The 24,067-nt window shown below is 43.4% G+C and overlaps 1 protein-coding gene across 3 annotated transcripts in view; it reads left to right on the forward strand.

Moving 5' to 3' along the window:
• The first annotated feature begins 515 nt into the window (after positions 1-515).
• LOC120313714 (disintegrin and metalloproteinase domain-containing protein 9-like) overlaps positions 516-24,067 on the forward strand; it is a 52,027-nt gene continuing 28,475 nt past the window's right edge. For 2 of the 3 annotated variants that reach the window (XM_039355887.1, XM_039355888.1), the window contains exons 1-11: positions 516-644; positions 2,519-2,601; positions 4,640-4,701; positions 7,151-7,229; positions 9,862-9,938; positions 11,592-11,781; positions 12,542-12,610; positions 14,515-14,586; positions 16,150-16,319; positions 16,719-16,803; positions 17,788-17,945. In XM_039355887.1, the coding sequence (XP_039211821.1) occupies positions 599-644; positions 2,519-2,601; positions 4,640-4,701; positions 7,151-7,229; positions 9,862-9,938; positions 11,592-11,781; positions 12,542-12,610; positions 14,515-14,586; positions 16,150-16,319; positions 16,719-16,803; positions 17,788-17,945 (1,091 nt within the window). In that variant the 5' untranslated portion in view covers positions 516-598. The remainder of the gene's footprint in view (positions 645-2,518; positions 2,602-4,639; positions 4,702-7,150; positions 7,230-9,861; positions 9,939-11,591; positions 11,782-12,541; positions 12,611-14,514; positions 14,587-16,149; positions 16,320-16,718; positions 16,804-17,787; positions 17,946-24,067) is intronic. The other variant, XM_039355889.1, reaches the window with a different exon arrangement.

Here is a 24,067-nt window from a genome sequence, read left to right on the forward strand (position 1 = left end):
CCCCTTCATGACTGGTGGACTTCAACTCCCAGAATTCCTCAGCCAGCATGGGGGAACTTTGGCCCCTTCATGACTCGTGGACTTCAACTCCCAGAATTCCTCAGCCAGCCATGAAGGGGTTGGACTAGAAGACCTCCGAAGTCCCCTTCCAACTCTGGGATTCTGTTACTCTCTAAGGGTCTCCTCACCCTTCAACCCCTCCCTCGCCCCCTGTGGAGGATGTCACAAACAGAACAGGCACCAACAACAGCCAATGGGAGCGTTGGAAGGGGCGGGGCTCAAAGTGCCCCCAGGCAACTGTGGCCAAGAAAGGGGAGGAGCTCCCCTCTGTCTGAGAAAAGGGGCGGGCTCCGGTGCCTGATTGATGGCTGGCATTCTGAGCAGCTGGAATTGTGAAGCGCTCTTTGACAGAAGCTAGGGGGGTGGGACTTAAGCCAGAGGGAGCCAATCAGGAGGGACCTTGCCCTTGAAAGACTGCTGAGAACTAGACTTGGGTGGCAGTTAAGGCTGTGAGCCCTGGGGGCACCCACTGGCAGGAATTGAGGGAGGGGACACCCCGGGGGTCTGTCTCCCCTCTTTTCTGGCCTGGAAGCGAAGAATGACGGGCGCTTGGCTGCACCTGCTTTGGGTGCTCTTCAGACTGGGTGGGTAGAAATACTTGGGGGGGGGCAAGGTGTCCAGACTGGGGGGGGGAAGAGCGGCTGAACTACAACTCCCAGAAGCCAGCCAGCCAGGCTCAAGTTGAGGGGTATTGGGAGTTGTAGTTCCCCCGTTCCCGGAGACTCCAGAGTCCCTTGGAAGAAGACAAGCAGGTGCCCAGCTCCAAACGCTGAGTTTTATTCATTTATTTACTTATTTATGAGACTTATATATACCGCTTTAAGTGCAAGCACTCTCTAAGCGGTGTACACCAGTAAGCAATGTATATATATATATATATTTACATTGCCCCCCACAATCTGGGTCCTCATTTGACCTACCCCGGAAGGATGGAAGGCTGAGTCAACCTTGAGCCGGTGAGATTTGAACCGCTGACCTGCTGAACACAGTCAGCTAAAGTGGCCTGCAGTACTGCACTCTTAACTGCTGCGCCACCTCGGCTCACCGAGTTGGTGCCTCGGGCTGGCAGGATCGGAAGGAATCAACCAGACGAGACGCCTCTGAGCATCAAGGAGAGGAGAAGCAACCTGGAACTAAGGAGAAACTGCCCGACACTGAGGACAGTTAGCCAGTGGAACAGCTTGCTACCAGAAGTCGTGGGCGCTCTGTCGTCGTGTCTGAGACAGTGTAGGGTCTCCTGCTTGAGGTGGGGGCTGGACGAGAAGACCTCCAAGGTCCCTTCCAGCTCTGTTAGGTTCTATTCGACATCCAGAGTGCCTTCCCAGCACCAAAGGAAGCAAATCAGCATCTGCTTTGCCCTTTGCATAGTCTTTGTAACTAAGATGGAAATCCTAGACCTCTAGATCCCAAAATATCTAGGGGAGGCAGGCTTTTCCTGCTGTCTGTCTGTCATCTATCTTTTAATCTATTTTCTATCATTTATCATTTGTCTTTCTGTCTGTCACCTATCTTCTATCTTCTAATCATATTTATCTATCACCTACCATTTATCATTATAATCTATGTCTGTCTGTCTATATCTATCTATCATCTATCTATCTATCTATCTATCTATCTATCTATCTATCTATTTTCTATATATTGTCTGTCTTCTATCGTCTATATTATCTATAATCTATCATCTATCTATCTATTTATCTATCACCTATCATCTCCATATCTATCTATCTACCTACTATCTATCCATCTTCTATCTATCTATCTATCTATCTATCTATCTATCTATCTATCTATCTATCATCTCTATCTATATTCTATCTATCTGTCTATCTATCTATCTATCTATCTCTATCTCTCTATATCTATCTATCTATCATCTCTATCTATTGTCTCTATCTATATCGTCTGTCTTCTATTATCTACATTATCTATAATCTATCATCTATCTATCTATCATCTCTATATCTATCTATCTACTATCTATCCTTATTCTATCTATCTATCATCTACCATCTACCATCTATCTACCATCTATCTATCTATCTATCTATCTATCTATCTATCTATCTATCCATCCATCCATCCATCTATCTATCATCTCTATATCTATCATATGTATCTTATGTACCTCATAGAATCCTAGGACTGGAAGGGACCTTGAAGGTCTTCTAGTCCAGCCTCCGTGTCCAGGCAGAAGTCCTTATAATATCTGAGACAAACAGTTGTCTAATCTCAGTCATAAAGACGGAGCCGGGTTTTTCCGTCAGCAGGTGTCATGCCAGCTTATTCTTTTGTCAGACGCAAGGAGAGGCAGAAGGAGATTTTACTCACAGTCCTGACAAATGGCACTTAGTGGATCTGAGCTGGTGACTGGACTGGGGATCTCCCGAGGCTATCCATCCCACCCCTCCGCCATGCCAACCTGAGACTAGGCCATTTTTGTTTCCTTTCTTTCTAGGATCAATGGAATCTCCCAGCTACCTTTATTCTGAGGTGACGGTGCCTACTTTGCTGGAACAGCCCCACGGTGCCTACAGTAAGGTAATCTGGATGGTGCTTCACCAGTGGAATGGCTGCCCGATCCTGGCTAGTAAGGAAAATCCTTGAAGGTTGAAGAGCGGCTTTCCCCGCCCCAGGTCCATTCAGAGGGTGTGCACTGAAGCTCCTCCAGTCACAAACCCATTAGTGCTCACAAAGGCTGGGGCTGATGGGAACAGAGGAGGGGGAGGAGGAGGAGGAGGAGGAGGAGGAGGAGGAGGAGGACTATCTGAGCTTGGTGGTTTTCTTGCAGACGTTTAATGACCCAACTAGGGAACATCTTCAGTGCTAGAAGGGAGGAGGAGGAGGAGGAGGAGGAGGAGGAGGAGGAGGAGGAGGAGGAGGAGGAGGAGGAGGAGGAGGAGAAGAACTGTGGGGTCCTTGGTACTCTCTGAGCTGGGTGGTTTTCTTGCAGACGTTTCATGACCCAACTAGGGAACATCATCAGTGCTAGAAGGGAGGAGGAGAAGAAGGAAGGAAGGAAGGAAGGAAGGAAGGAAGGAAGGAAGGAAGGAAGGAAGGAAGGAAGGAAGGAAGGAAGGAAGGAAGGAAGGACTGTGGGGTCCCTGGTGCTCTCTGAGCTAGGTGGTTTTCTGGCAGATGTTTCATGACCCAACTAGGGAACATCATCAGTGCAAGTGAGGGTGGCGTTTGCTCCCTGTTTATAAAGAATGGCTTCCTCTGCAGCCCATACCCAGATAAGCAGGGATTAACTCCAGACAAACAATCAAGCAGAAAACAATACCTTAATCAGAGAACTGTGAAGAAGAAAACCATACCTACAGCAACACCAGCAGGGCAAGCTATTTTGTATAAATAGAGAGCAGACCCCCACTTTCCCTGACACTGATAATGTGACGTAGTCAGGTAATGAAATGTCTGCAAGAAAACAACCAAACTCAGAGACTACCCAAAACTTCACAGTCCTCCTCCTCCTTTCCACAAACCCCCAACCCTTCTAGCACTGATGATGTTCCCTAGTTGGGTCATGAAACGTCTGCAAGAAAACCCACCAAGATCAGAAAGCACCAAGGACCCCACATTCTGTCCCTTCCTTCCTTCCTTCCTTCCTTCCTTCCTTCCTTCCTTCCTTCCTTCCTTCCTTCCTTCCCTCCTTCTCCCCCTTTCTTTCTTTTCTTCCTTCTTCTTCCTTCTTTCCTTCCTCTTCCTTTCTTCCTTCTCTCCTTTCTCTCCCTTTCCTTTCTTCCTTCTCTCTTCTTTCCTTCCTTTCTTCCTCCTTCCTTCCTTCCCTTCCTTCCTTCCTTCCTTCTTCTCCTCCTCCCTTCTAGCACTGATGATGTTCCCTAGTTGAGTCATGAAACGTCTGCAAGGAAACCCACCAAGATCAGAAAGCACCAAGGACCCCACAGTCTGTCCTTCCTTCCTTCCTTCCTTCCTTCCTTCCTTCCTTCCTTCCTTCCTTCCTTCCTTCCTTCCTTCCTTCCTTCCTCCTCTTTCTTTCTTTTCTTCCTTCTTTCCTCCCTCTTCCTTCTTTTCTTCTTCCTTTCTTTTTCTCTCCCTTCTCTCCCTTTCCTTTCTTCCTTCTCTCTTCTTTCCTTCCTTTCTTCCTTCCCTTCCCTTCCCTTCCCTTCCCTTTCCTTCCTTCCTTCCTTCCTTCCTTCCTTCCTTCCTTCCTTCCTTCCTCCTCCTCCCTTCAAGCACTGATGATGTTCCCTAGTTGGGTCATGAAACGTCTGCAAGAAAGCCACCCAGCTCAGAGAGCACCAAGGATCCCATAGTCTGTCCTTCCTTCCTTCCTTCCTTCCTTCCTTCCTTCCTTCCTTCCTTCCTTCCTTCCTTCCTTCCTTCCTTCTCCTCCTCCTCCCTTCTAGCACTGATGAGGTTCCCTAGTTGGGTCATGAAACATCTGCAAGAAAGCCACCCAGCTCAGAGAGCACCAAGGACACCCACAATCTTTGGGTCTCACATTGCTAGCCTTAGGTGAACCAAACAGCGAGAAAGCAAACTCCTGACACAGGGGGGAAACCTGTGGATACACAGTCCAAGGAGTTTAATTAGACATCTTTTTTGTACATTCCAGAAAGAAATATCTTATCTGATGAAAATTGAAGGGGTTCACAGGATTCTTCACCTTTATCAGAAGTAAGTGGTTAGGATGGTGTAATTTTTTTCCCCACCTTTCCCCAAGTCTTGAGGGGAAGGATATTAGACACTGCCTGCGTTCAGTGGGAAGGCCACACTTGGAATACGGCATCCGGTTTTGGTCCCCACGATGTAAAAAAGATGTTGAGACTCTAGAAAGAGGGCAGAGAAGAGCAACAAAGATGATTAGGGGACTGGAGGCTAAAGCACATAAGGAACGGCTGCTGGAATTGGGTAGGTCTAGTTTAATGAAGAGAAGGACGAGGGGGGGACATGATAGCAGTCTGCCAGTATCTCAGGGGCTGCCCCAAAGTAGAGGGAGTCAAACTATTCTCCAAAGCACCTGAAGGCAGGACAAGAAGCAACAGATGGAAACTCATCAAGGAGAGAAGCAACCTGGAACTAAGGAGAAACTTCCTGACAGTGAGGACAATTAACCAATGGAACCACCTGCCTCCAGAAGCAGTAAATGCTCCAACACTGGAAGTTTTTTTTAAACAAATTTTATTGTTTTTTTTAATTTTTAAGACCAAGTGCTCAAGACACACCATGGTGTTAGGGTAGTCAAACATCCAAAGACAAAATGTATATACGTAATTCAATCAATACATCAAGTATTCCCTCTTTTTCCCTTAAGTAACATAATTTATTTAAAATAGTCCAATTCTAGCTTAAATTTATTCAACCGATACCTGTTTTTAAAGCTTTATAAATTTACACTACCATAATCAAATTAACTTTAAGTACAAACATTATCAATTTGGGTATCCCTTCCAAATATGTTCTAGTTCCTTAATTTTATCATAATTCTTATTTATTTCTTCTTCCACTAATATCCCTTAATTAGAATAAAATATTAATCTATCCTATACATGTCTTATCCATCAATTAATCAGTCTCTTTAAGCTGACAGAAGAAAATCAGACCTTAAATCATTTCAATCCATTAGACGGAATTCAAATTTCATCCAATTTGACGGTTTGTATCCTTAGCCAATAGCTTTTTGCGTGGAAAATAATCAAGGAGAGAAGCAACCTAGGACTAAGGAGAAACTTCCTGATAATGAGGACAATTAGCCAGTGGAACCACCTGCCTCCAGAAGTGGTGAATGCTCCAACACTGGAAGGTTTTAAGAAGAGACTGGACGGCCATTTGTCTGAAATGGTATAGGGGGGCAGGGGGTTGGACTAGATGACCTCTAAGGTCCCTTCCAACTCTATTCTATTCTAAGAGACTGGACAGCCATTTGTCTGAAATGGAATAGGGTTTCCTGCCTGAGCAGGGGGTTGGACTAGATGACCTCAAGGGTCCCTTCCAACATCATCATCATTATCATGGACAATTAGCCAGTGGAACCACCTGCCTCCAGAAGCGGTGAATGCTCCAACACTGGAAGCTTTTAAGAAGAGACTGGATGGCCATTTGTCCGAAATGGTGTAGGGTTTCCTGCCTAAGCAAGGGGTTGGACTAGATGACCTCCAAGGTCCCTTCCAACTTTATTTATTTATTTATTATTACTATTATTATTATTATTATCATTATCATCATCATCATTATCATTATTAGTGTTTTGTAAGTCACTTTTTTCAACCCTGTTGTGATTTCAAATGGTGCTAAACAAAGGATTATAAATGGAGGACTATCTGTGACTTAATGACTTCTGGGAATTCAACATCTTTTTTCTATTGCGGTGACCAAAACTGAATCCAAGTATAGTCTGAGAAATTTCTTGACAGTGAGAACAATGAACCAGTGGAACTACTTGCCTCCAGAAGCGGGGAACGCTCCATCACTGGAGATTTTTAAGAAGACACCGGGCAGCCATTTGTCTGAAATGGTGTAGGGTCTCCTGCCTGAGCAGGGGGTTGGACTAGATGACCTCCAAAGTCCCTTCCACCTCTGTGATTCTCTTAAGAAAGATAAGCATGCTTGAAGTTGACGTTTCATGAGTTGAAGTATAACTTTAGCTTTGATTCTAAGCATTTTACCCAGTGGTGAATAGGTGAACAAGCGGCCCTCTCTGTGGATTCCGCTTCCGGAAGTCCATTCTGGGCCTGGGCAACAAAAAATTAGCTACCGGTTCTGCCGAATCCCACCACTCATTTTACCTTTAAAATGACTTGCTTGCAATAGAGACATCTTAGCTGCATAATGCTTATCCATTTTTTGCATTTAGACCAGGGGTAGGCCACCTTGGCTCTTTGATGACTTGTGGACTTCAACTCCCAGAATTCCTCAGCCAGGCACGCGTGCCTGGCTGAGGAATTCTGGGAGTTGAAGTCCACAAGTCATCAAAGGGCCAAGTTTGAAGACTCTTGATTTAGAGGGTCAAAGCAGACGTCCCCACTGCACAGCCAAAGAGGACCCCTATTCTGTATTCTTTTGCTAAGTCAAGGAACAGCTGTTACAGAGCAAATACCACTTCTTTTTTTTATCTTTTCGTATGCAGGTCCTTTGTGATTCAGAATATGCCTATTTACTATCTGGATTTAAAAGGAAGGAGAACGATCCAGCATCCTAAACCAAGAGTAAGTCACTCCCTGTAATAAAATGTGGGCTTCTCTCCCTCCCTCTCTATCTATGATCCTCATCCATCAGTCATCGATCCCTCTATCCCTCCATCCATCCCTCTATCTATCTATCTATCTATCTATCTATCTATCTATCTATCTATCTATCTATCTATCGCTATCTCTCTATTTATCTATATCTATTGATCATCATATTTATCTGCCTATCTCTATTTATCATCTCTCTCTAGCTATCTAGCTATCTATATATCATCTCTTTCTCATCTCTCTCTCATCTATCATTTATATTTATCGATATCTATCTATCTATCTATCTATCTATCTATCTATCTATCACTATCTCTCTATTTATGTATATCTAGTGATCATCTATCATTATATTTATCTGCCTGTCTCTATTTATCATCTCTCTCTCTAGCTATCTAGCTATCTATATATCATCTCTTTCTCTCTCATTTCTCTATCATCTATCATTTATATTTATCAATATTTATTTATTTATTTATTTATGAGACTTATATACCGCTCTATCTATCTATCTATCTATCTATCTATCTATCTATCTATCTATCTATCTATCTATCTATATCTATTGATCATCTATCATTATATTTATCTGCCTATCTCTATTTATCATCTCTATCTAGCTATCTAGCTATCTATATATCATCTCTTTCTCTCTCATCTCATCTATCTATCATTTATCTGTATTTATCTATATCTATCTATCTATTTCTATCTATCTATCTATCAAGCTATCAAGCTATCTATCAATGTATCTATCTATCTATCTATCTATCTATCTATCGCTATCTCTGTATTTATCTATATCTATTGATCATCTATCATATTTATCTGCCTATCTCTATTTATCATCTCTATCTAGCTATCTATATATCATCTCTTTCTCTCTCATCTCATCTATCTATCATTTATCTGTATCTATCTATCTATCTATCTATCTATCTATCTCTATCTATCTATCTAACTATCTATCAAGCTATCAAGCTATCTATCAATGTATCTATCTATCTATCTATCTATCTATCGCTATCTCTCTATTTATCTATATCTATTGATCATCATATTTATCTGCCTATCTCTATTTATCATCTCTCTCTAGCTATCTAGCTATCTATATATCATCTCTTTCTCTCTCATCTCTCTCTCATCTATCATTTATATTTATCGATATCTATCTATCTATCTATCGCTATCTCTCTATTTATGTATATCTAGTGATCATCTATCATTATATTTATCTGCCTATCTCTATTTATCATCTCTCTCTAGCTATCTAGCTATCTATATATCATCTCTTTCTCTCTCATTTCTCTATCATCTATCATTTATATTTATCAATATTTATTTATTTATTTATTTATGAGACTTATATACCTATCTATCTATCTATCTATCTATCTATCTATCTATCTATCTATCTATCGCTATCTCTCTATTTATCTATATCTATTGATCATCTATCATATTTATCTGCCTATCTCTATTTATCATCTCTATCTAGCTATCTATATATCATCTCTTTCTCTCTCATCTCATCTATCTATCATTTATCTGTATCTATCTATCTATCTATCTCTATCTATCTATCTAACTATCTATCAAGCTATCAAGCTATCTATCAATGTATCTATCTATCTATCTATCTATCTATCTATCTATCTATCTATCTATCTGGCTATCTGGCTATCTATCTATCAATCAATCAATCTAGCTAGCTAGCTAGCTATATCTGGTTAATTGTCCTCACTGTCGGGAAATTTCTCCTTAGTTCCAGGTTGCTTCTCTCCTTGATGAGTTTCCATCCATTGCTTCTTGTCCTGCCTTCAGGGGCTTTGGAGAAGAGGTTGACCCCCCTGTTTTCCATGGCAGCCCCCCAGATATTGCAAGATGGCTATCATGTCACCCCTAGTCCTTCTTTTCAGACATACCCAATTCCTGCAATCAGGAATTATTGCTCTTCTCCGGGCCCTTTCCAGAGTCTCAACATCTTCCCGTGTCTCCTCTGTTTCTGAAAGGCTGAGATAACTTTTTCACCTCTCGGCTGCCACTGTTCCCCCCAAGGTCGTTCTCACACACACCCTCGCACCTCGGTTTCCACTCCCCGCAATGCCTTTTAATCACTTCTGAAGCAGGATGTCAACGCTGCGTTACATCGGATGTTCTTGCTTTGACAACATATGGAGACCCGTCCTTTTTCTTTCTTATGCTTTACTCCTAGAGTTAGGTGATACTGGGGGAGGAGGAGGAGGAATGTGATGGGAGTTAAGTTAGACATAACAATGTTGCAATAGTGTGTGAATTCAGGGCTTTTGAAATAAGAGATGATAAGGAATGGCAGGTTGGAATAAAGGAGGGAAGGCCTGCATTTCAAGCTAATTGGCGAATGTGATTTGTGACTGTGAATTGGAGGAGGGAATTGTGCTTTGATACCATGTGCTCAGGGAAGGGGAATTCAGATTTTGGCTTGGCCTATGTACGTGCCGATGCTATGCTACTGGAATAAAGATTCTTTAAGGTAAACAGTGCCTCAAAGTTCTTTGAAGAGTTTCATCTGTCGGAACCAGGACACGGCCTTTCTCTGCCCCCTTCCCCTCCTCCTTTGCAGATTGACTGCTATTACAGTGGCTACGTGGAAGATCTTCCCAGTTCAGACGTGGTCATCTCCACCTGCAACGGTCTTTGGTAACGGCTTGGCTGTGGGTCCCGTGCTCTGCAAAATGGCACCTGACTGATAGGCTGGGTGGGTGGGAAATACAGGTGGGTCCTGGATGCAGGGAAGGGGAGGCTGGGCCTGCGGGGAAAGTGGCAGACTTGATCAGTTAGAGAAGTGAAATACACAGGGACTGAGCAAGGGGCTCCCATCTGAGATAATTCCGTCTTTGGAAAGATACCAACCACTTTGGAAAGTGTACATTTTCTTGTACGCCTGAACCTTTTAGATTTCCTGGAATGAAATCAGCTGCACAAGAAAATAATAGAATAGAGTAGAGTAGAGTAGAGTAGAGTAGAGTAGAGTAGAGTAGAGTAGAGTAGAGTAGAGTAGAGTAGAGTAGAGTAGAATAGACATAGGAATGAATAGAATAGAATAGAATAGAATAGAATAGAATAGAATAGAATAGAATAGAATAGAATAGAATAGAATGGAGTGGAGTGGAGTGGAGTGGAGTGGAGGAACGGAGCAGAGAGAAGAGGAGAGGAGAGGATAATATATGGAATGGAATGGAGTGGAGTGGAGTGGAGGAGCTGAGCAGAGTGGAGTGCAGCAGAGTAGAGTAGAATATATGGAATCGAATTAGAATTAGAATAGAGTAGAGTGGAGTGGAGTGGAGTGGAGTGGAGTAGAGTAGAATATATGGAATGGAGTGGAGTAGAGTAGAATATATGGAGTAGAGTAGAGTAGAGTAGAGTAGAGTAGAGTAGAGTAGAGTAGAATAGAATAGAATAGAATAGAATAGAATAGAATAGAATAGAATAGAATAGAATAGAGCTGGAAGGGACCTTGGAGGTCTTCTAGTCCAGCCCCCTGCTCAAGCAGGAGGTCCTATACCATTTCAGACAAGTGACTCTCCAGCCTCTTCTTAGAAATCTCCAGTGATGGAACACCCATGATTTCTGGTGGCCAGCTGTTCCACTGGTTAATTTTCCTCACTGTTAGGAAGTTTCTCCTTAATTCCAGGTTGCTTCTCTCCTTGATTGGTTTCCAACCATTGTTTCTCGTCCTTCCCTCTGTTGCTTTGGAGAATAAAACTATTTTAGTCCTTAAAATATTTAGTGTTCCAGTCTTCCAGTATCTCAGGGGCTGCCCCAAAGAAGTGGGAGTCAAGCTCTTCTCCAAAGCGCCTGAAGGCAAAATAAGAAGCAACGGGTGGAAACTCATCAAGGAGAGAAGCAACCTGGAACTAAGGAGGAATTTCGTGACAGTGAGGACAATTAATTAATGGAACTCCTTGCCTCCAGAAGCGGTGGATGCTCCAACACTGGAAGTTTTGAAGAAGAGACTGGACAGCCATTTGTCTGAAATGGCATAGGGTTTCTTACCTGAGCAAGGGGTTGGACTCGATGACCTCCAAGGTCCCTTCCAGCGTTCTGTTCTGTTCTATGAAAACTACTTCTGCTGAGATGTGAATTGAGGGTCCGTCGTAAGTCGCCTTTCTCAGCGCCGTTCGAATTTCGGACGGACACTAAACGAATGATTCGAAGTCCAGAGGAACCTGGACCGTCCCGGGGAGACGGTTGTCCAATTTTTTCTGGAGGACCTCCAGCGACGGAGACCCTCGTTCGGGTCCTGGCTGTTCTGTGGTGTGATGTCCTGCAATCTCCTTCTCCAACGTCCAGGGGTTACGTACAGATCGGGAACCTGACCTACCAAATCCAGCCGATCGACAACTTCAGCGGGTTCAAGCACCTCCTCTATCGCAAGGCTCCGGAGCCGAATCCTCCGTGCCGAGGGGTGGTGGTGGTGGAAGAGATGGGCCTGGGGGCCAGGCCGACAACGGTCCACGCACCGGAGCCGAAGGACGCCGTAGTAAGTTCTCTCCTCCCTGATCCGCCTTGGGCAACGTTAAGATGTGGGGAGCTTGACTTATTTGTTTATTTTTATCAATCGTTCAAGGAGACGAAGGTCATCATTCCCCCCCTCCTCCTGTTGTCCCCACAACAACCCTATGAGGTGGGCTGGGCTGAGAGGGAAGGACTGGCCCAAAGTCACCCAGTCAGTTTTTATGCCTGAGGCAGGACTAGAATTCACTGTCTCCTGATGACGGGCCCATCACCCAGCTACTTTCCTGCCTGAGGCAGGACTAGAACTCACCGTCTCCTGGCGATTGGCCCAAAGTCACCCAGTCGGTTTTCATGCCTGAGGCAGAACTAGAATTCACCATCTCCTGGCGATTGGCCCAAAGTCACCCAGTCAGTTTTCATGCCTGAGGCAGAACTAGAATTCACCGTCTCCTGGTGACTGGCCCAAAGTCACCCAGTCGGTTTTCATGCCTGAGGCAGAACTAGAATTCACCGTCTCCTGGCGATTGGCCCAAAGTCACCCAGTCAGTTTTCATGCCTGAGGCAGAACTAGAATTCACCATCTCCTGGCGATTGGCCCAAAGTCACCCAGTCAGTTTTCATGCCTGAGGCAGGACTAGAACTCACCGACTCCTGGTGATTGGCCCAATGTCACCCCTTCAACTTTGGTGTCTAAAACATGAACTAGAACTCCCCGTCTCCTGGTGATGGTCCCCAAGTCACCTTTCTTTTGCCTCCCACCCCTGAGGTCTCTACTTTCCTTTCAGCCACATTTCCCGGGGAAGAACACGCCATCGAGATACCTGGAATACTTTGCCGTTTGTGACCATTCTGTGGTAAGCAACCACCATAGGTTAACCGGGTTAGATCCCGGTTAGCCTCTCCAGAAGCAGCTGCAGAACATTTTGCTCCTTCCTCCTGTTCTGCTCTACTAACTCTGTAGCCCATTGGTTCTCAAACGCCACCACTTTAAGATGGGCGGGCTTCAACTCCCAGAATTCCTCAGCCAGTCCACACATCTTGAAGTTGAATTCTGGGAGTTGAAGTCCACCCATCCTGAGTGTGAATTCTGGGAGTGGAAGTTCACACATCCTAAAGATGAATTCTGGGAATGGAAGTCCACACACCTTGAAGTTGAATTATGGGAGATGAAGTCCACATATGTTGAAGTTGAATTCTGGGAGTTGAAGTCCACACCTCTTGAACTTGAATTCTGGGAGTTGAAGTCCACACATCTTGAACTTGAATTCTGGGAGTGGAAGTCCACACATCTTAAAGTTGAATTCTGGGAGTTGAAGTCCACGCATCTTAAAGTTGAATTCTAAGAGTGGAAGTCCATACACCTTAAGGTTGAATTCTGGGAGTGGAAGTTCACACATCCTAAAGTTGAATTCTGGGAGTGGAAGTCCACACACCTTGAAGTTGAATTATGGGAGTTGAAGTCCACGCATCTTGAACTTGAATTCTGGGAGTTGAAGTCCACCCATCTTGAAGTTGAATTCTGGGAGTTGAAGTCCACCCATCTTGAAGTTGAATTCTGGGAGTTGTAGTCCACCCATCTTGAACTTGAATTCGGGAAGTGGAAGTCCACCCATCTTAAAGTTGAATTCTGGGAATTGAAGTCTACCCATCTCAACGTGACCGAGGTTGAGTATCATTTAGCCCTTCCACACAGTTCTCTCTTCTACAGTCACAGACTCGGCACTCAGCAGGACACTCAGACCCACATCTGGAGAATCCAGAGGTTTTGACCCAATGTGCAATTGTCTTCAGTTCAAACTCTCCTAATGTGTGTGCCACATTAGGAAACAGGCACACAAGGGGCAGAGTAGCACCTATGCCACGGTGATGCCCGTTTCATCTTTTCTGGCATAAGAGTTTTCGCCTTCGGATTGCCGGGAACTAATTGGTGCTCCCTTCCCACCCTAATATTTATTTCTTTAATTTATTAGTTCAACTAATAGGCTGCCCCATTATCAATCCTTTAGTAGAAGGGCACAAAAAGTGTCCTCCATGACGGCCCAAAATCTCTCGTCCATGGCCAAAATCATATTCTCCTGGACAACTTTCCATGAGAAGTAAAAACGAAAAGCCCCCACAAGCAGGTAGTCCTCAATTTGCAACCCGTTCGTTTAGTGACCGTTCAAAGTTACAACAGGCACTTAAAAAAGGGACTGGTGATCCGTTTTGCACATTATTTTGCACATTATTTTGCAGCGTCCCCATGGTTACGTGATCAAAATTCGGATCCTGGGCAACTGACTCGTAGTTACGACGGTTGCATTAGCCCGGGGGTGTGTGTGTCATGTGACCCTCTTCCGACCAGCAAAGTCAAAATGGGGGAAGCCCGATTCGCTTAACAACCATCTGGCGCGCTCAACCTCTGCATTGATTCACTTAAGAACGATGGCAAGGAAGGTCATTAAAAGAGGCAGAGCCCGCTTAGCGACCGCCTTGCTTCAAACGGTTGCAACTTCAAATGGCCACTAAATGAATGCAAGTCGAGGACTGCCTGTTCTTTAAGTATCCCCCCCTCCCCCGAATGAAAGGCCCCGAATGGGCGGGTGAGGGAGGGAGATCTGCAACCAGAGACTGGGGGCGAGGGAAGCCCCAGGAAGAAGGGGGTCGGTCTGGAAAAGAGCCACCATCCCGGGGGTCCCGAAAAACCCACGCAAGGAGTCTGGCAGGATGGGTGCGCACACAGCACCCCTGCAAAGGCCCTTCTCTCCTCCATCCTCAGTTCCAGTGGGCCAAGCAGAATGTCACTCAAGAGATGCTGATGGTGCTTCAGATTCTCTCGGTGGTTCACCATGTAAGTAAATCCCAGAATCCGAGGGCGGGAAGGGACCTTGGGGGTCTTCTAGTCCAGCCCCCTGCCCAAGGCAGAAGACTATGCCATCCTGGACAAATGGCTGTCTGGTATTTTCTTGAGGGCCTCCAGCAACTGAGCACCCAGAACTCCAGGGGCATCCATCCCTCCCTCCATATCCATATCCATATATCTATATCCATATCTCCATATGCATATCTATATGCATATCTATATCATACATATCTATCATGCCATATTTATCTCTCTGGATACGTATATCTATCTATCTATATATCCATCCATCATCTATCTATCTATCTATCTATCTATCTATCTATCTATCTATCTATCCATCATCTATATCTATCTATCTATCTATCTATCTATCTATCTATCTATCTATCTATCTATCTATCTATCTATCTAATATAAATATCTCTTATGTATCATCTATCATGCCATATTTATATCTGTCTGTCTGTCTGTCTGTCTATCTATCTATCTATCTATCTATCTATCTATCTATCTATATCTGCTCTGTATCTATCTGTCTATTATCTATCTATATCTTCTCTATCTATCTATCTATCTATCTATCTAACTATCTATCTATCTATCTATCTATCTATTATCTAGCTATCATCTATCTATCTATCTATCTATTTATCTATCTATCTCATCTAAATATCTCTTATGTCTATCATCTATCATGGTATATTTATATCTATCTATCTATCTATCTATCATCTAAATATCTATATATCTCATCCAAATATGTCTGTCATCTATCATGCCATATTTATCTCTACCTGTCTCTCTATCTATCTCTATCTATCTATCTATCTATCTATCATCTAAATATCTATATATCTCATCCAAATATGTCTATCATCTATCATGCCATATTTATCTCTACCTGTCTATCTATCTATCTCTCTATCTATCTATCTATCTGCCTATCTATACATCATCTATCTATCTATCTATCTATCTATCTATCTATCTATCATCTAAATATCTCTTATGTATCATCTATCATGCCATATTTATATCTGTCTGTATCTATCTATCTATCTATCTAACTATCTATCTATCTATCTATTATCTAGCTATCATCTATCTATCTATCTATCTATCTATCTATTTATCTATCTATCTCATCTAAATATCTCTTATGTCTATCATCTATCATGCTATATTTATATCTATCTATCTATCTATCTATCTATCTATCTATCTATCTATCTATCATCTAAATATCTATATATCTCATCCAAATATGTCTATCATCTATCATGCCATATTTATCTCTGTCTGTCTGTCTGTCTATCTATCTATCTATCTATCTATCTATCTATCTATCTATCTATCTATCTATCCACCCACCCACCCACCCACCCATCCATCCATCCATCTATATCACAGCTGACTCAGGAATTCTGGGAATTGAAGTCTGCAGGTCATCCAAGGACCTGGTTCCCCATGCCTGCTGTAAGGCATCCATCTCCAGTGTGACTCACCTGGCAGGTAAGAGGATGGCCACGCCTACCTTTCCCCTCGCAGGTGTACAGCGACATCGGCCTCCACATAGTCCTGACAGGCATGGAGGTGTGGACCGTAAAGGACCCCCTGCCCCTCAGCAAACTGTTCGGGGAAAGGGTGCTAGCCTTCCAGCACTACGCCAATTCTGAGCTTCAGCGCCAGACCCACTTTGACCACGCCACGTTATTCACGTGAGAATGCGGAGTTTGCTGCGGGAGAGACGTAAATCTTGGGGTCCTCCTCTTCCTTGGAGGACCCCAGCAATTGGGGTCGCCATGCTCCCCGTTGTCCGCCTCCTACTTGGAGTCCCTGACACTCTGACCGTCGTAAATAGGAACCAGTTGCCAAGCGTCTGCATTTTGATCATGTGACCCCCACAGGGGGGAGGCTGCAGCTGTCCTAAGTGTGAAAAAGGGTCGTAAGTCACTTTTCCCAGCGGGTTGAAATGAATTGCCGTAAGTCGAGGACTGCCTGCATTTCAATGCGAATGCTTAAAATCAGGTTAAGACGATAAAAGCCAGTGAAAAACTTAAAAACAGCCAACAACGTTGGAACGGTCTGAGTCGAACGGGGTGTTTTCCGCCTTGCAGGAATGTGGCTCAAGACGACCTGTTCGCAAAGACGTGGAAGTCGCCCGAGTGTCTTCAGAAACAGGTCTCCGTTTCTGTGGTCAAAGTAAGGAAAGGGGCGCGTGGGGCAAAGGGAGTGGGGGGCTCAGACTGGGCCAGGGAATTCCCTGGCTCTCCAAATAGGTCCACTGTAAGCTTTGTGGACTTCAACTCCCAGAATTCCCCAGTGACAGGTAGAAAAAGAGGGGGGAGGAGAGAGAGAAATAGATAAAGGGAGAGAGAGAGAGAGAGAGAGAAAGAGAGGGAGAGAGAAAGAGAAATAGATAAAGGGAGAGAGAGTAAGAGAGAGAGACAGGGAGAAAGAGAAAGAAAGAAAAAGAAAGAAAGGGGGAAGAGAGAAATAGATAAAGGGAGAGAGAAAGAGACAGAAAGAGGGAGAGGGAGAAAGGGAGGAGGGAGAGAGAAAGGGAGAGAAAGAAAAGGAGAGAGGGGGAGAGAGAGACGAGAGGGGGAGAGAGAAATAGATAAAGGGACAGAGAGAAAGAGAGACAGAGGGAGAAAGAGGGAGAATGAAAGAGAGAGAGAAAGAGAGAAGAGAGGGGGAGAAATAGATAAAGAGAGAGAGAAAGAGAGACAGAGAGAGGGAGAGAGGGAGAAAGAAAGAAGGGAGAGAAAGGGAGAGAGAGAGAGAAGGAGAGAGGGAGAGAGAAAGAGAAAGAGATAAAGAGGGGGAGGAAACAGCGAGAAAGAGAGAAAGAGAGGGTAAAAGAGAAAGAGAGAGAGAGAGAGAGAGAAAAAGAGAAAGATGGTAGAGGTGAGTAGCTGTGCAAATAAATGGGATGGATGGATGGAGAGGGGGAGGGAGGGAACTCTCCCGGAGTCGTGGCTGCTCCATCGTTGGAGGTTGTCAAGAAAAGATCGGAGAACCCTTTGACCAGGATGGCATTAAGCTCTCCTGTCTTGAGCAGGGGGTCAGACTAGAAGACCTCTAGGGTCCCTCCCAGCCCTGGGATACTGCCATTCTGGGATTCCACTTAGGTCTGCTTCACCGCTTCCTCTTCCCTCCCTTTCCCTGCCCTGCCGGGCCCAGATTTCTCCGTCTGCCACGGACGTCGGGGTCTCCGCTGCGCACCAGCTGGGCCACGCCCTTGGCTTCGCCCACGATGACTTCCCACGGGCGGACGGGCGGCCCTGTGGATGCAACGCCACCACCCAAGCCGGCCACTGCCTCATGCATGCGGCCACGGCGTGAGTAGCCCCCCCCCCAAATTTTCCCACGCCAACTAAGACGGGGGTTAAGTGAGTTTTCCCCTGTTTTGCGACCTTCATTGCCACGGTCGTTAAGGGAATCACTACAAGTTGTTAAATTAGTACAGGTAGTCTTCAACTTACGTCTACAACTGAGCCTCAAATTTTTTGCTAAATGAGACGTTTGTTGAATGGGTTTTGTCTCATTTTATGACCTAGCTCGCCAGCTTTTTTAAGTGAATGACATAATAATAATAATAATAATAATAATAATAATGATGATGATGATGATGATGATGATGATAATGATAATGTTGGAAGGGACCTTAGAGGTCATCTAGTCCAACTCCCTTCTCAGGCAGGAGACCCTATACCAGTGGTTCTCAACCTTTTTAATGCCGCGACCCCCAACCGGTCGTAAGTCGAGGACTACTCAACTGTTGTAGCACCGTTTGCAGAATGGGACTTTTGGCGGGCTCAGCAGGGCAGAGACAGCCTGGACAATTCCTATTGGCCTTTGAAAGCCAATAGAATTAGACTCTGTTCAAGAGAGTCTATTCTATTGGCTTTCAAAAGCCAATAGAATAAAAGGGAGTAGCACAGCTAAGGAAAAGGGGGAAAAAAATGGCGGACTGCGTTGTTTGGCGACCCCCGTGAAATGGTCGTTCGACCCCAAATGGGGTCCCGACCCACTGGTTGAGAACCACTGCCCTATACCATTTCATAACAACAACAACAATAATAATAAAGTTGAAGGGACCTTAGAGGTCATCTAGTCCAACCCCCTGCTCAGGCAGGAGACCCTATACCATTTCATAACAACAATAAAAACAATAATAATAATAATAAAGTTGGAAGGGACCTTAGAGGTCATCTAGTCCAACCCCCTGCTCAGGCAGGAGACCCTAGACCATTTCAGACAAATGGCCGTCTGGTCTTTTCTTAAAAACCTCCAGTGTTGGAGCATTCAACGCTTCTGGTGGCAGGTGGTTCCACTGGTTAATTGTTCTGACTGTCAGGAAGTTTCTCCTTGCAGATATTAAGTTACTAACACGGTCGTTAAGCGAATCCGGCTCCCCCCGTTGACTTTGCTCGTCAGAAGGTCGCAAAAGGGGAGCACGTGACACACACACACCCGGGACGACGCGACCGTCGTAACTATGAATCAGTGGCCAAGTGCCCGAATTTTGATCACGTGACCCCGGGACACTTTGAGGGTCATAAATGTGAAAAATGGCCTTAAGTCCCCTTTTTTCAATGCGGTCATAACTTTGAATGGTCGTTAAATGGACAGTTATAAGTCAGGGACTCTCTGTAACACGGTCGTTAAGGGAGTCAGGCTTCCCCTATTGATGTTGCTCGCCAAACGTTTGCAAAAGGGGATCAGGTGACCTCTGGACACTGCAACCGTCGTAAGTACATGTCTGTTGCCAAGCCTAGCAGCAAGGAGAAAAAAAAATATTAGTTCTAAATATGAGATAGTAGATATAAAGAGGAGGAGAGAGAAAGTGTTAAATGTGGAAATAAGAGAAATGTTTGGTTAATAAATTTAAGATTTTAAAGTACCTGAGAGTTATCAGAACAATTAACCAGTGGAACCACCTGCCTCCAGAAATGGTGAATGCTCCAACACTGGAAGTTTTTAAGAAGAGACTGGACAGCCATTTGTCTGAAATGGTTTAGGGTTTCCTGCCTGAGCAGGGGGTTGGACTAGATGACCTCCAAGGTCCCTTCCAACTTTATTACTACTACTATTATTATTATTATTATTATTAATTTGTTGATGTAGATGGTGAGAACCTGCATAGATAACATGTGTATTCTGAATATTAGACTTTGGGAGGTACGGTGATAAAGGAAGTGGGGGTCATTTGAAGTGTGGCAATGATCATTATTAAACGTTAAATTTAAATATTAATGGGAAATTAATATTGAGAAAAACTGATTCGGTCATTGATTGTCTAAGGATTGAAAGTTAAAGCAATTAAGATATATGTTGACTTAAAATTATGGATAAAGGTTAGAAAGTTACCTTTTCTTTGATTGACAGAACAAGAATTATATTGGTTAAAACAGGAGACAGTCGATATTAAAGGAGAAAGAGAAGGAATGGGGGTTGTAACAGTTTGAGATCTGTACTAATGATATCTATGTGTAATGGAGCAGGGGGTTGGACTAGATGACCTCCAAGGTCCCTTCCAACTTTATTATTATTATCATTGCTCTTCAGATATTCTTCCAAAGCCATTTTTTCTTCTTCAACCATCTGATGTACTTGTAGCATTCCACGCCCACCTATTTGCCTTGGTAGATAAAGTCTATCAACGTCACTGCGTGGATGAAGGGCATGATTCATTGTCATTATTTTTCTGTTAATTATTATTATTATTATTATCGATCATCGCACAGTCAGCCAGATGTTCAGACTGGATTTGGCATTTTGTCTACCTATCGAGTCCTTACCCAGGACCTGGGATAGGCAGATGTGGATGTTTGATGGTATTACAGATATCGTCGCAGGATGGAAGCAGTTCCTAATAAGGCTGCCTTTTGCAATTGACTAATAGCGAATTTGTCAATGCCAATGGTGTTCAAGTGGTGCTCCAGTTGTTTTGGGATTGCACCCAAGGAGCCTATGACTATTGGTACTACCCTTGCTTGCTTTTGCCACAGTCTTTCTATTTCTATTTGTAGGTCTTTGTATTTTGTTATCTTCTCCAGTTCTTTCTCTTCTATTCTGCTGTCTCCAGGCACTGCCACGTCCACTATCCAGACTTTTTTGTCTTTCTTATCGACAATTGTTAAGTCTGGGGTGTTATGTTGCAGGTGCTTGTCTGTTTGAATTCTGAAGTCCCAGAGCAGTTTAATTTTATCATTTTCTATGACTTTCTCTATTTTATGATCCCACCAGTTTTTGCTTACAGGCAAATGATATTTTTTGCAGATCTTCCAATGCACCATTGTTGCTACTTTGTCATGCCGCTGCTTGTAATCAGTCTGTGCAATCTTCTTGCAACAGCTTACCAAGTGGTCCACTGTTTCTTCAGCTTCTTTGCATAGGCGGCACTTACTGTCTGTTGCTGTCTTCTCAATTTTGACTTTATATGCATTTGTCCTTAAGGCTTGGTCTTGTGCAGCCAGAATTAGTCCCTCGGTCTCTTTCTTCAATTTTCCTGCTCTTAGCCATTGCCAGGTCTTGTTATTATCTGCTTTCCCAGCTATTTTTTTAATGTATTGGCCATGTAGTGCTTTGTCTTCCCATGCCTCTATTCTGTTCTTCATTTGGTCTTTCTTGTAGGCCAGTTTGGTCTCTCCAGTAGTCAGTAAGCCTTCCTGATATACTAATTTCAGTGCATCTTCATCATTGTTCTTCAGATATTCTTCCAAAGCCATTTTTTCTTCTTCAACCATCTGATGTACTTGTAGCATTCCACGCCCACCTATTTGCCTTGGTAGATAAAGTCTATCAATGTCACTGCGTGGATGAAGGGCATGATTCATTGTCATTATTTTTCTGGTCTGCCTATCCATTGCTTTTAGTTCTGCTTGAGTCCAGTCCACTATTCCAGCTGTGTACCTAATGACTGGGATTGCCCAGGTGTTGATTGCCTTTATGGTATTTCCTCCATTGAGTTTGGATTTTAAGATCTTCTTCACTCTCTTGATGTATTCACCTCTAATCTTTTTCTTGACTTCAGTGTGCTTGATGTTGTCAGCTTGAAGGATACCCAAGTATTTGTAGTACTCTTCCTCATCCAGACTCTTAATGTTATTTTCGTGGGGCATCTTGATTCCTTCAGTTTTCACTATTTTTCCTTGTTTGATAGTAAGTGTGGCACATTTGTCCAAGCCAAACTCCATTACAATATCTTGGCTATATATACGGACAGTGTTGAGCAGCGATTCTATTTCAGATGATGTTTTTCCATACAGCTTCAGATCATCCATATAAAGGAGGTGGGATAGTCTGGCAGATGTTTTTGATGTTTGATAGCCATGTCCTGAGTTATTCAGTATTGTTGACAGAGGAAACAGTGCAATAACAAATAGTAATGGTGATAATGAATCTCCTTGAAATATTCCTCTCTTGATATTAACCTCTCCCAGCCTCTCACCATTGATCTGCAACTGTGTCTTCCATTGTGCCATCGATCTTTGCACAAATTTTCTGATGTTTCTACTGACTCCTGTTATTTCTAGGCACTTTATTATCCAATCATGTGGCAGAGAGTCAAATGCCTTTTTGTAGTCAATCCATGCCACATTCAGGTTGGTCTTCCTTCTCTTGCAGTTTTCCAAGATCATTTTGTCTATTAGGAGTTGATCTTTTGTTCCTCTGCTATTGGGGCGGTTTCCTTTCTGCTCAGGTGGAAAGAGATTGTTTTCAACTAGATGCTGTTGTACTGCATCAGCTACCACACCAGTTAGTAATTTGAAAGTTGTTGGTAAGCAGGTAATTGGCCTGTAGTTACCTGGTGTTGCCCCTTTTGCTGGATTTTTCATTATTAGGTAGGTTTTCCCAGTTGTTAGCCACTTTTCAATTTCTCCTCCTTGTAGTATATTGTTGAACTGTTTGGCAATGAGTGGGTGTATAACAGTTAGATGTTTCAACCAAAACCCATGCAGTTCATCTTCACCTGGTGCTGACCAATTTTTGATTTTCTTTGCTCTTTTTTCTACCATTTTTGTTGTTATTACTAGTTCTTTCATTTCAACTTCTGTTTTATTTGCATCCACCTCTTTTAACCAAGCCGCATCCTTGTTGTATTTCTTTGGGTTATCCCATATCTGCTTCCAGAACTGCACTGTTTCTTCCTTGTCAGGTACTGACTGATTCCTTGCAGTTTCTCCATTGATGGATTGGTAGAAACGTTTCTGATTGGATTGAAATTGGAGGTTCTGCCTATAGTTTGCAATTTGAGCTTCATATCTACTGATTTTCCTGGCTATAGCTGTTATTTGTTGCTTTATTATTTCCAGTGCTTCCTTGATCTTCCTTGTTTCTAAGTGGTATTTCTTGATTAGGTATTCTTTGGTCTTCTTGTTCTTCAGCTTCTTTTCTTTCATCTGTTCTAGCTTGCTTGCATGTGATCTTAACTTGCTGATCTTATTTTCTAGTCTAACCTTCCATTTTTCTGGTGCACTGTTTGTTTGTTTTTCTTTTTGTTGATTTTGCATCCCAGGTATTCTGTTATAACTGCAGCTGTGCTGTACATTAGTTGGTTTGTTTCTTGCAGTGAATTGGTGCTTATACTTGATATTGCAGTATTTGCATCTTTTAATGCTTGTGCTAGCTGTTTCTTTGGAACAAGCTTCAATGCAGGTAGCCTTATTCTGTTGTTTTTGTGCTGTTCTAGATGCTCAGTTATTCTTTGTTTCAGTTCTTTTATTTCTTTAGTTAGAGGGTTTTGTTCTTCCTGAGGAAGAGGTGCCTGGTTTCCAAATGAGAACAGTTGTATATCTCTGCTGGATTCCTTCACTGCCAACTCCCCCTGGTTTGCCTCTACATTCTGGATTACTTCTGGTAAGGCTTTGATTTCTTTGCCCTGGGTAAACCTTTGCAGTTCGTCCAATTCTGTTTCTGTGAATATTTTATTTCGTGTTATAAATCGGCGTTGATCTGCTAGTCTCTGTTCTGTTATTTCTGATTCTGGATGTTGTTCTTTCCAGAACTGGTGCATTCGTTTTAGATATCCTCTTCTTGTTGGACTTGATCTGTAGTAACAGATCATTATTTCTTTGTTTTCCATCACTGTGTATCTGCGACGGGTAAAGACCTTTTCTTCCAGTAGTTCTGCAGCTGCTGGCCCTGGTTGCTCAGCCAACAGTCCTGAGTCCTGTAACCCATTTTTCACCAGATATCCAGGAACTCCAACATCTAGTGCGGACCTTGTTAACCCGGGTGACGTCCAAGCCGGTATGGCATTCTGCAATTTACGTCTCACCATATTTTTTATGGGAGAGACACTCTTTGTCTGACTCCTCTGATGAGACTTGTCCAGTATGGTTGAACCTCTGGCATAGCTCTCATCTTCCTCAGAGTACACAAGCCCCACAACCACGTCAAGGTAGTGCCTCACTGGGGGTATTATTATTATTATTATTATTATTATTATTATTAT

Source organism: Crotalus tigris, unplaced genomic scaffold (genome assembly GCF_016545835.1).
Source record: "Crotalus tigris isolate CLP2741 ecotype Arizona unplaced genomic scaffold, ASM1654583v1 scf7180000018765.387419, whole genome shotgun sequence".
Classification (NCBI taxonomy): Eukaryota; Metazoa; Chordata; class Lepidosauria; order Squamata; family Viperidae; genus Crotalus; species Crotalus tigris.